The 12,108-nt window shown below is 39.7% G+C and overlaps 1 protein-coding gene across 1 annotated transcript in view; it reads left to right on the top strand.

Moving 5' to 3' along the window:
- SDC2 (syndecan 2) overlaps positions 1-5,789 on the top strand; it is a 61,551-nt gene extending 55,762 nt beyond the window's left edge. The window contains exons 3-5 of the mRNA XM_030497281.1: positions 1,217-1,350; positions 2,130-2,265; positions 3,515-5,789. Of these exons, the coding sequence (XP_030353141.1) occupies positions 1,217-1,350; positions 2,130-2,265; positions 3,515-3,678 (434 nt within the window). The 3' untranslated portion in view covers positions 3,679-5,789. The remainder of the gene's footprint in view (positions 1-1,216; positions 1,351-2,129; positions 2,266-3,514) is intronic.
- Positions 5,790-12,108: the final 6,319 nt, after the last annotated feature.

The raw sequence follows: 12,108 nt of genomic DNA, 5'->3' as shown, positions 1-12,108 counted from the left end.
CACTAAAGGATATTTATTAGACATGTCCATTATCTTACTCTAAAGGAATCTTCATACTCCAGCAGAGCTTTGAATGTGAAGGAAATTAAATTTAAGGTCATCTTTAGGGAGTTTTGTGTCCTCTCACTCTTGAATTCAGAAGTCTTTTTCTTTTGAAATATAGAGTTTAAAAACATGTGAATTCTTGATGACTGAAACATAAAGTAATCTTTCTGTGGATACTTGGGTTTTTATGTTTGAGAGTTTAACAGATTTGCTGCAGAAAAGAGATTTTGTTGCTGAAGCAGTGTGTTGCAGAGAAAAACTGTTCAGTTCATATGGTTTAAGTCAAGTCAGGATAAAGAAGTTTATTGATTGATTGATTGATTTATGTAATTAGCTGACAATCATTGAACTACATTTATGGGCTTAATATCAGCAATACAACACATAACCACAATACCAGCCACTTAAAAAAATGGTAACATGCACCTACAAATCTCCAACCTCTTTTTGTAACCGACCCCAGCATGTGCCACACACACACAAAGATTTGTTCACACACACACACACCCCCCCTCTTGCAGGCCATGGGGTGTGCAAGCTCCCCTCATCAGGGTGTGCAGGACCCTCTGCCCGCACACCCCCGCTGTGGGAGACACGGGTGCCCCCAGCCCCATGTGATCCCAGGGCCCCACCAGCTCCTGGGGCTGGCAGGAGGTGACCCTGCACCCCCAGGTTGCAGCTTCCAGGGGTGCCCCCATGATGACTAGAGCTAGAGGTGCTGCTGGGGGCACCCATGGGGTAGGGGCGGCACTGCAAAGCCCTAGAAGAGCACACGGTACTACGGGGCCACATCAGCCAGGGTCACACAGCCCCAGTAGCTGCTGCTTTCACTCCAGGGTTTCTCTCCATTACAAGTGTTTATGCTTTTTTTCATACTTCTTTTCAGGCTGGTTCCTTCTGTTTCAAAAATATTGTGGCAATTTCCTGGTTACTGCTTACTCTGGCTGATGGCCCCCCTTCCTCTTTCATGGGATCGCTTGGGAAAAGTACCTCCCTCACAATTTGAGGCACACTGTTTGCATTTGCATCTCTATCTTAGCATGCATTGTCATCTAGGCCATTTGCTTAGGATGTGCTGTGCAAGCACCCCTACCTGGATGTCATAGTTAAAAATATAATTAGTCTGGAAGAATTTCACCAGTCAGTGCAATGTCTCCTCTTTGGTCTCCAGGTGCTGAAGAAGATGAGGATAGTACAATGATAACAACATCCAGAACACTTCCAAAATTACCGGCAACTAGTGATGCATCTAGGGCTGAGACCACCACAGTGAAAATGCAGACCAAGGTGCCTGCACAAACAAAGGTGCGTGGCTGGAGAGCAATGGTTAAAATGGTTCTGCTGTACACCACTGATGGCTTCATGTTAACTTTGATATATATGGATTAAAAAGCCCCCACACGCTTTTCTTAATGCTATTGCAGCCTGTTAAGTGAATACAGAGCTGCTCAGTTTCATTCCTACTAGGAAGTCTGTATTTCACATGAAAGAAAAGAGAGATGCAAAAAAGAATATCTTAGATACACAAGACAGCTTTTCATTACACCTTTGAGTCTCAGCTGTACCTTTTTTACATCTCTCATATTGTTATTCAAAAAATTCTACATGAAATTTCCCTCCTCGAAGGAGACTGTTATGTGGTTTGGCTGTAGTTTGAACACTTGCCAGGTTCCATTTAGCATTTCAGTACTTTCTTCTACTACCTCAGGTAATATTGTCTAAGTTACCCTCAAAGGTGTTCTGAATATGACATGTCTGATGTGTTAATTTCAGAATTCATTTAGAGGCCATTACTCTGATAAACACAGGAAATATTTAACAATTGTTTGCTAAATATACTTTTGGGGGTTTTAAACTTGTGTGTAGTGTTTTTCATTTCAACATCATGACAACAAATAGATTCAATTACAATGTCTAGCACAGTTTTCTGTGGTCAAAAAGCTTCCCGTGTGTTGTGTTTGTTGATATTGTGGCGTACACATATGGAGCCGCAGCTTTGTGGCTGCCCATGACAAGCAGTGATTGTGCTGACTTGTGGTGCTCTCTGTCTGTAAGCAATACTCTGTTTTCCTTTTGTGCCACAGTCACCTGAAGAAATCGATAAAGAGGAAAGGACCGAGGTGGATGCCAAGAAAAAGAGTGATCAGCCAGGGGATGACACCGATGTGTACACTGAGAAGCATTCAGAAAACCTCTTCCAGAGAACAGAAGTTCTGGCAGGTGAGGCCGTGTTTGCCAAGGTCCAGCTCACCAGAAATACCCCAGGGAACAGAGGGGATCCATATCAAATAATGCAAACTCAACATTTGTGTTTTCTTAGTAGATCCTTAAACGATTCATAGTGGGTAGCCAGTGGTTGATATGATGAGAATGAGATGGGCATCTTCTGGAGATTTTTAATAGCGACGTATGTTCTTAATTGATTTGATGCCCAAAAGTTGAGTACTGCCAGCTGAATATCTGGAGCTTCCACAGCTCAGAAAGGGAGTTGCTATTTGGATTGATGTTTGCAGTGCAAAAATGTATTTCTCACCCACATTGCTGTCTGGTCTGCCTGGTGCAGATGGACACTGCCCAGGAGGAGCTCATGGCAAGGGGTGGGTGGATAGGTGGATGGAGAGGGACATATGAGTGCCACCCTTAGAATACAGAGGGTCTATTACCATGCATAATGCAGGGAGGCACAGGCTAGCCACCGATGTTTTCACTACACGTGAGGGCTTTTTGGCTTAAGAACAGTGTTTGCAGGTACACTTTTCCCTACTGTCCTCACAAGTGTTGGGAACCTTGTGAAAAGTCACACAGTTTTGGACCACATCTTCCCATGAGCATCAAAATGTGAAATAGCCTTAATATCCACATCAGTGGAAGCATGTGGGGTTGCTCTTGAAGGCTGATTGGGGTTGATACTTTCTACACATTTGCAAATCCATGATGAATGTAATGCCTCTGTTCCTACAACTCCATGAAATGTTCCCTCCTACTGCTCATCAATAGGAAATTCATTTCAGTCTTGGGTCAGAGTGAAAACTGATGGAGAAAAGGGAAAACTCATTTCTTAGCTAGTGTAACAAAATAGCTCTTTTAAGGCTGAAAATGTTAACTGTTGAAAAGTGAGTTTGAAAGAAACTTAAAAGTTATTATTATAAATTAAGACAACTTTTGCTTGGCAGTATTTGTGGCTCTCTTAAATGAGGTTTTAGGAAATTTTTAATAACCTTTTTAGAACTGTGGGTTGTTGCATCACTGACCTGTAGATGGAATGTACTTTTAAATGACTGCCCTCATAAACACAAACAGGCTTTCTGAGAATATATTTCAGGATACTAATAATCAAGACAGTTGCATAATGGGAGCCCTTTTCTGCAATTTGAAAATAATAGCAACCTTATTGTGTGAGATGAAAAAGAAACATGGTGCTAAACTTGTTTTCCCAGCATATTGTGAATGTCTGTTTCTTTGATTACAGCTGTTATTGCTGGCGGAGTTATCGGTTTTCTTTTCGCAATCTTCCTTATCCTGCTGCTGGTATATCGCATGAGAAAGAAGGATGAAGGCAGTTACGACCTTGGTGAACGTAAACCATCCTGTGCTGCCTATCAAAAGGCACCTACTAAGGAGTTTTATGCATAAAATTCCTATTTAGTGTCTCTATTTATGAGATCACTGAACTTTTTTAAATAAAGCTTTTGCATAGAATAATGAAGATCCCCCCTTTTTTTTTTCTTCTTCTTTTTTTTTTTTTTCCCATTAAAGAGCCATTCCGGCACCTTTATGATAAAATCCCATTGTATTTAAAACTTTTCATGTATTCCTTTACAAATGTAAAATTAAAACTTAACATTTGCAGTGTTCTGTGAATAACAGTGGCAAAGCATTATTTTATAAAACCATTGATGTTCACTGAATCATTTTTAAAACTTTATGCATAAATATAAAATAATGAAAATTATTGTTTTATCCTATGGTTCAATGAAAGTTGTTTAATTTTTGTCAGCATGTGTCAGATTGATCTTACAAGTTAGTTTTTATTTCATTAATTTATCTGTTTCCAAAAAATGCCTTTTTGTAGTTGTCATGGTGCAATTTGTCTTCGGATAATTCAGATAACAGTAACTTTTAGTGTAAATGTAATTTTTCAGCTATGTAAACTTTAACCTCCACTTTGTATAAATTTAAGTGTCAGAATATCAATTTTACACTTTGCATTGTTTCTCAGCGTACCTGTAGCTTCAGTGAGATTTGTAACAGCAAATTAATGTGTAAAATTGGATTATTACTACAAACTGTATAGTCGTATTCTTACTAAACAAATCTCCTGTAAGGAAGATTTGGAGTAAGCTACTGACACACCTAAGCAAACCCAAAGACTCTAACAGTATTTTGAGAAGTTGCTGCAGATTTCTATGGCCACTGTATTTGTTAATTATTTGCAATTTGAAGGTACAAGTAGGGGTTTAAATTTTTGTTCTTTAAAAATGCATTTAAGTTGTAAACGTCTTTTAAAGCCTTTGAAGTGCCTATGATTATATGTGACTCGTCGCAGACTGGTGTTAATGAGTATATAACAGTAAAAGAAAATGTTGGTATTTTATAAGCACAGACAATTCTAATGGTAACTTTTGTAGTCTTACATGGATAGACATAATTGTAATTTGGGAACATAAACACTACTGAATAAATCATGTGGCCTAATACTGAGAATTCTATTGTGATATACTTTTGTACGCTTTTCATTTTATGTCTACTTGCTTATGTTTTAATGTCACAGAATACATCTAGTAGATCTTAAAAATCCAGACCAAAAGAAAAAGGCTGTTGATCCAGGCTGATCCTTGGACTAGATTTATTGCTGAAGTGGCAGAGAAAAGTGGGAATATTTAAGTCTTGCATCTGATGTATGAATCATTCGACCTTTGCATTATATTTAATAGCAGTACTGACACAGACCTGTTCTTCCTGCAAATGTTGTTTTCCATACTCTAAAATTCAAAGGAGTACCTGGGTTCATTTTTTGTGTATATTGGGTTTTGATTTGTTGTTCAGGATTGTTTTTTTCCCTGGCCTTTGGAGAATTTTGGCTTATTCTGCTCGGACTCCAGCAGAAGAGTTGAGACAAGTGGAATATCTTCATAAGAGAAGAAAGAAATTTTCCGAGTAGAAGAGAAAAGGTTCTGTTGCTTAGACCTCAGATAGGTGTTGGATAGAGGGACACATGGAGAAGATGATAGTCTGCCTCCTTATATTATGCTTTCTAACAGACAAATGGCTTCATCTTCTGCTCTGTTAAGCTCCTCACTTTTTATTTTTGAGATTTCCAAAATACAGGTGTTCAGGACGTCAAGCTGAAGTGCTTCTCAGAAATGGCAATGTAATGTAAATAAGTTCTGGTAGCTCTTTACATAAGAGTTGCATAACTTGTATTTGTTGCTGTCCCAAGTTCAGTGGTCATTTAGGAACAAACAAACACTATCCTGTGCTAAAATATTTAATATATTGCTTTTAAAATTACTTATACTTACTGGCAAGTTTTTCAAAGCCATACAAGTTCAGCAAGTAAAAACAGGGTAAGAATTTAACAGGTATATCTTATTGTGCAATATTTAGTGAAATTCAATTAGTAAAATAACTGCTTGAAATAACTGTGCCAAGAAAAGAAAATTTCTGGCAAATGCTGTGCCACTGCTGTAAAATAAAGCATTTGTTAAAGTGCCAAAATAAAGTCTACCATGCCTAAACTAATACTTTATTTGTATAGTCTGACATCCACTTTTTTGAAGCCCACTTTGCTTGAGGTAGTAGGTCTGAATTTTCTTTAAGGGTGCGATGAATATTGCTGTAAGTATAGCTATGAATATTAAGCACCAGATAAATTGTCTTCTCCTTCTTCATAAGCAAACTGATATTAAGAAGCTGTTTTCTTTTTACTTATGTATGTTAGATTCCACCTCTATTCCTAATGTGCAGAATACTTTATCCAACATAGACATCCTTTGTAATTATGCAGGCTACCAAATATTATGCTTGTTTGGTTCCTCCTGCCTCTGCTAACAAGCAGAAGCAATGATAAAGTTTCAGCTCTATTTCACCAGTTGCCTTTTTTTCCACTACACATCCATTATCCACTCTGTTATGTGCAGAAGATGTTTAATGCTTCAGCTATGTACACGGACCTAAAGTATCACCGTCCTCCCACCCTCCCTAACAAAACCCTGAAACTTCTTTAACATGCAGTAGGTGTGATAGTAGCATTTATCATCTTGCCATCTCTTTCCCTGTTTTCAGTGCCAAACCACAGTATTAGGGAAAAATTCTAACAGAGCTATCATCTCCATTATAAACATCATTTCAATTTTCATCAGTCTGAAAACCAGGCTGATGCAGACACCCGGCTTCCAGCAACGCTGTTCAGAAGAGATCGACAACTGAATGTGCGTCTCTCACACTGAGGCTTCCTAGCACAAGTTGGTCTTCAGTTCTGCTTCCCTTTTGTTCTCCCCTTCCTGGATGTGTTTCTAGCAATACTCTGGCTACTCATAGATGTTGCTGGGCAGCTGGGAGTCTTGGTGCCAGGCTGTGGATGCTGCGCCGCCTGCCCGCAGCTAGCAGTGGCATCTGTACCTCTGGGATGGCTTTTCGTAGAGACCCTTGGCTCTTCTCTGCTAGAGCTGCTGTAGCAGCTCTGAAATTCCTCAGCAACCTGATACGGTGTCTCCTTGTGATTGATAGGCTCTAGTGATTATCAGAATGCAATTTTGCTTTGATTTACCCTGGGTTATAAATGGTTACTTCCTCTTAGATTCTTTGCAGACGAGGCCAAATGCAAGCAACAAAGTTTACGTTAAGTTTCTTGTCTTTGCTTTATTCATGGAAAAGTAACTTTAGAAGTTGAGTTACTGGTTCCTCTGATCGCCGGTTTTACACAAGTGCATTGTAGCTCATGTTTACAGGCTCTATAGCTAGCTTTCCTTCACTTTGAGCATTGCACTTCACTGAAATAGAATACATGAAAACCAAAAAATGTCCTTTTGCATCTCCTAACAAAGGGAATAGCATATTTGTAACTTTGGCTAGTTGTTGCTCTTTTTTGCCCTTGGAGCCGTGTATTGAAATGATGGTGCAGTCTCAAATGGTAGATATGATTTTTAAGCAACATACAGAATACTGGAAAGAAGTATCCAGATAAACACAGAACAAAAACTACTGGTGTGAGGGAGATTATCATACCATGCTCAGTATTATATTCTTTGCTTAAATAAGCAAAGAGGGAGAAGGAAAAAGGAATCTGGGGGGGAGAAGATCTCTAAGGAAACTATTATTCTTACAGATGGAAATAATATAGCAGTTTTTTCTAAATTTGCAATCAATCAGTTATATTTGTTATTTAGGCTTGTTTAATCAGACTGGCATAATTTCCTTTAAGGAATTTGCAATATTGTTGTCCATTTTTAATTAGCTTTAATATTAATTTTGTTATATTTAATCTTTTGCCCACGTATCACAGAGCTCTGAACCTTGGTGTGAAAACTGTGCTGTGAACTTTTAGAGCATTCCCTTTCCAAAAACTTCCTTCAGGAAGAGTGACTTTACTGTACAGTTTGTCTGAGAAAACATAGCAAGTATCCCCCTCCCTGGCATGTCTTCTGGTCCTGGGCTGGTTCATGGCTGGAGCAGAAGAGCAGTTTTGCTAAGGAACTGGAGCAGGAGAGGGGGACGCTGACATGTGCATTTCATTTCCTCCTGACTCTTGAGCTGACCGGGTGCTGGGTTCAGCTGTGTGTGTGGGACGGGGGAGCTGTAACCCAACCCTGCCAGTGGAAAAGATGCTCTGCCGAGATTTCTTCCCCGGTAAAGTAAAGTAAATTGTATATTTTTTGCTTTGAAAACAAACAATGATAGCACTTAAGCTCAGTGGAGCTAGAAATGGAAACGTGGGCTCCTGCCCTAACCCCTGTGATCCAATTTCACATGTTCATCGGATGTGCAGAGTAGCTGCTCGTGTGGGTGGAATACTGAAAATCACTCTGTGCGTTTGCAGCATCTGAGCTTAGTTTCTAGTGGGAATTAGGGGCATGGTGGGGACAGGGCTGATGTGGAACTACTGACACTAATTTGGGGTGAGTGGAAAGAAGGCAGGAAGAGAAACTGTCCTGACAGCCCACATTTTCCACTGTAAGTTACAAGGCATTCTGTTTTCTTGAGTTGTTGCTGTCTCCCTGAATTTGCTCTCAATAGAGAGACTCCATAGGCAGGAGAGCAGGCAGGTGTTGGTGTCATACCCTGAGAGACACTCTTGGTTGCACACAGCTTCCCAGGACATTGGACATCAGTGCTACCTGTTACAGATGCTGGCAGTGGCAGCTCTGCTGGCTGCTCGCCTCCTGGACTTGCAGAGGAACTGCTACCACAACATAGGTGAAAGACATGAAGGGTTGGCTCCCCATACCTACTGCTGCCCACAGGAGGTGCTGGGAGGGTGGCAGAAGGCAACAATTAGGATGCTGCACAGCACTTGCAAGGGTCTGGGTTGTGTTTTGTTCCTGGGAGGTGAGAAGACATGGATGAGATGCAACCAGGGCTTTGCAGTTGAGATTTGCTCTTGTGCATTGAAGCAACTTTCTGTTTCTTTTCCGTGCTTGGGAGATGTCAAGCTACCCCTAATTCCTTCAATATCAGATGTGTTTATGGCATAGCCTGCGTAGCTTTTGAGTTTTCGAATTCATGTTGCAGCTTATAAAACTGTGCTGTAGCTGGGCTGGGGCTGAGGGCCACTGTCTCTCTGGCTGAAGGTCAGGTCCAAAGAATTCCTCCAGCCTGGCAGTTCAGCCCTGGCCCAGAGTGACAGGAAATAGGAATGCCTGTGAAAAACTTCGAAAAAAATATTGCAAAACGTGTAATAGTTTGTTGAAAATAAACAGAGCCCAAGTTCTCTGTAGGGGGTGACTTTAATTCATTTAGATTTCTTCTGGGGCATTATGCAATTCTTTTTCCCATGGATCTTTTGTCGATTTGTTGAATGTAGAGGAAGCTTCTGATTTTTTTCTATTTTTAATTCAAGCACTGACGTATAAGGAACAATAATTCCACCAGACAAGCTACTTGAAGCTTATCTAGTGGTGGGAAACTAAGTTCAGTGGAGGAAAAAGTTCTGTGTCCTAGTTACCCACCCACCTGGTATATGTAGTCCTAAAGTGTAAACGAAGATCGGTGCCCATTTTTCCAAGCTCCTGTGGTGGAACAGGAGCTTTCTCTGAACACTGCAGCTTCCCAGAGGATACAACAAGAAATGGGAAGACTTACTTTTTGATGGTTTTGTGTCATAACCCATAATACTAGTGCTCATCTCCTTCCTACTCCCCTTCTAAATCTAGCGACAGGGAGAAGTCAACAACCATCACACTGAACAGTGCTGAAAGAATGTAAAACAGTCCAAAGTTCAGTTTTCATCATTCATCCCTATAATTTTTGTTACCGCAGAGCTAACAGAAGAGTCTCTTGTGAAAGGAAAGGAAGTGGAGCATGTGCTTCCTTCTGGACCAGCCTGCAGTGCCAGCTGAGCTAATGCTGACTTGGGGAAAAAACTCTTCTTGGGAAGGAACAGCTTCTGAGGCCAAGTCTCAGATGGCTGAGATGAAAGCTTAACTCCTGCTTAGACCAAAAAGCTTGAATGAAGGACCCTGCCTTGACTTGATGCCTCACTGCTGAGCTAGCAGCCATTCAACCTTCATGCTGGTGAGGCAAGGCTTCAGGAAGAGTTCTAGTAAAGTTGCACTATCTGAGGACCATCCTGTAGGAACACCTTTCCTGAGAATCACAGTCAGTTAACTTACTGATTGCAGTCAAAGCAGCAGCAGGAAACCTTTCTTTAAATCATCAGCTTTCGCCTCATTTTGCATGTGCTCAGACATATTCCTAAAGAAAATTGGTTTTCATTGGCTGGTAAACAAGATGACTTGTTAACTTGTAATTTAATTTAATATTTACAATAAATATCGTACTTCTTTTTGCTCTGCAGGAGCACACACTATTTACATATTTATGCCGTTACAAAGCTTAACTTCCACTTTCATATTCTAGTTCTTCCATTCTGTTTGTTAAAGATGGTAAATAAATATTCATTTACCAGCTGATTCAGTTTGTAGCTTTTATTTGTTTCAACTTGCTTTTCAATGGAAATTGAGATTTCATAAAGAATGCATAAAATTAGCATTTCTTATAAAGTAAAATATATTAAGCACATCAGAACAAAGATTAGCAAAAACATTTTGACTTTAAAGCATATGAAATTATTAGAAATAACTTATTTATTAGGGAACAGCATTTTTGCTAGTTACTGAATTGAACTGAGTAATTCCAATCACAATGTCTGTTAAGACTTCAAAACCTATAGGTCTCAATCTTCCTTCTTTTTTCCCACAGGATGGAAAAGTACAAGCTCTCCTGTTTTTTTCAGCTTCTAAGTGGTTTTAGGGAAAAAAAAAAAGCAAACCTGAAAATAATAATAAAAAAGAGAATTTTATATCTACAGAAAAGCTGTCAAAGAGTCAAAAGTTTTCTTTTATCATCTCAAAAACTGGTTACAGGTGCTCAGCCACGTGACTTCTCCCAATCTATGGTTTGATTTTTGCAACAGCTCTAGCAGTAGAAATCATCAATTTTTCTCTGCCAGGCTGTGCTTTTTATAACACACATTCAACCACTAAAAGCTAAGTGGAATTTTACTTTAGCCTTCCCCGATGGGACTTCTAATGAAGATTCTGAAACTCCATAGACTCGTTCAGCTCTGGCTCTTCTAGACTCTAAGAAATACAGTACCCATCCTCGACTAAGCAATATATGCTTTTACACAAGCTCTTAGTATATTAGTTTTTCACTTTCTAGCATGTGTTTCAAAGCTTTCAAACTGTGATCAGACGGACTGCAAATGTGAGTAAGAGGATGCCGTCTTCTAAATATGTACCATAGAGGATCCAAACAGGACTCCAAAGCTTTAGTTAGTTTTGATAGTAACATGTTTACGCTTGCAGAATCACATTTTTTTTAAGTTTAAGTGATTCATGCTATATTATCTCTGCTTGACTTGAGCAGCCTGTTCGGAGTCTTGTAGTTAAACCTAGAATGAGATACTGATGAAGCTGGGTCTCAAAGCATGCATTCATGCACTGAGTAGAAAGTTGTGTCTGTTTGCATTCAAAACCCATCACACAATAAAACACCTCTCACTTTTGGGCCTGTTCAGATGATAACAAGCTATTTTGGCACTCAGATTCTGTCCATCTGTCTAATATCCGCCACTCCAAGAACGCTCCCCTTCCCAGTACAATGGCTAGCTGAAGCATCGTTAGCCAGAGAAGTCACACTCCTGCTTGGCCTCCCATCTGCCTCTGTTAGATGGATATTTTATTGGCTCATCCTGTATGAAGACAGTCTCTTATGTGTTCAACACAGTTCAACCCATCCCAAGCTGTGACCAGGGACTAACTGTGTTTCCATGCAGGGCAGTGGGGTTGCACTAGGTGTCCCTTGAACTTGAACCTCACCATTACAGTAGATATGTTATGAAACAAGGGCTGCTCTGGTACACAGCAGGGTAGAGGGCTCCTTTTAAGTTTATATATCCAGAAATAAAAGATGTATTTTATCTGTGTTTTTTAAAAGTATCAATTGATTTAAACTTGCCTGGGACAAACACATGTTGAATAAGTTAACCTGGATTTTAAGTAAGTTGAATCTGGATTTTATCTTCACAAAAATATTAAGAACAAATGTACCTAGCTGTACTGAAGACAGTTGATGAGAAAAATTAATTATAATTTAATTCCTTCATCATAAGCAGTATTTAATGCTTTTTTAATGCAAATAGATGATAATTGATGTTAGGCATTCAAATGTCTTTGCTTTGTAAACACAGGAGTGGAGGCAGACTCATGTATATTGCTGGACCAATCGCTTCCTGAAGACTGGAGATCCACAGGAATGCACAGAAAGAGTTCCTTGTACCCCTGGGTTTACATCAGGTGCCCATGCTGTGCTATCTACAGCACAAGTCACACAGTTTATAAG

This window comes from Strigops habroptila, chromosome 1 (genome assembly GCF_004027225.2).
Source record: "Strigops habroptila isolate Jane chromosome 1, bStrHab1.2.pri, whole genome shotgun sequence".
NCBI classification, from domain to species: Eukaryota; Metazoa; Chordata; class Aves; order Psittaciformes; family Psittacidae; genus Strigops; species Strigops habroptila.
Note: the sequence above shows the minus strand (reverse complement) of the source record. Positions and strands in the feature narration are given on the sequence as shown.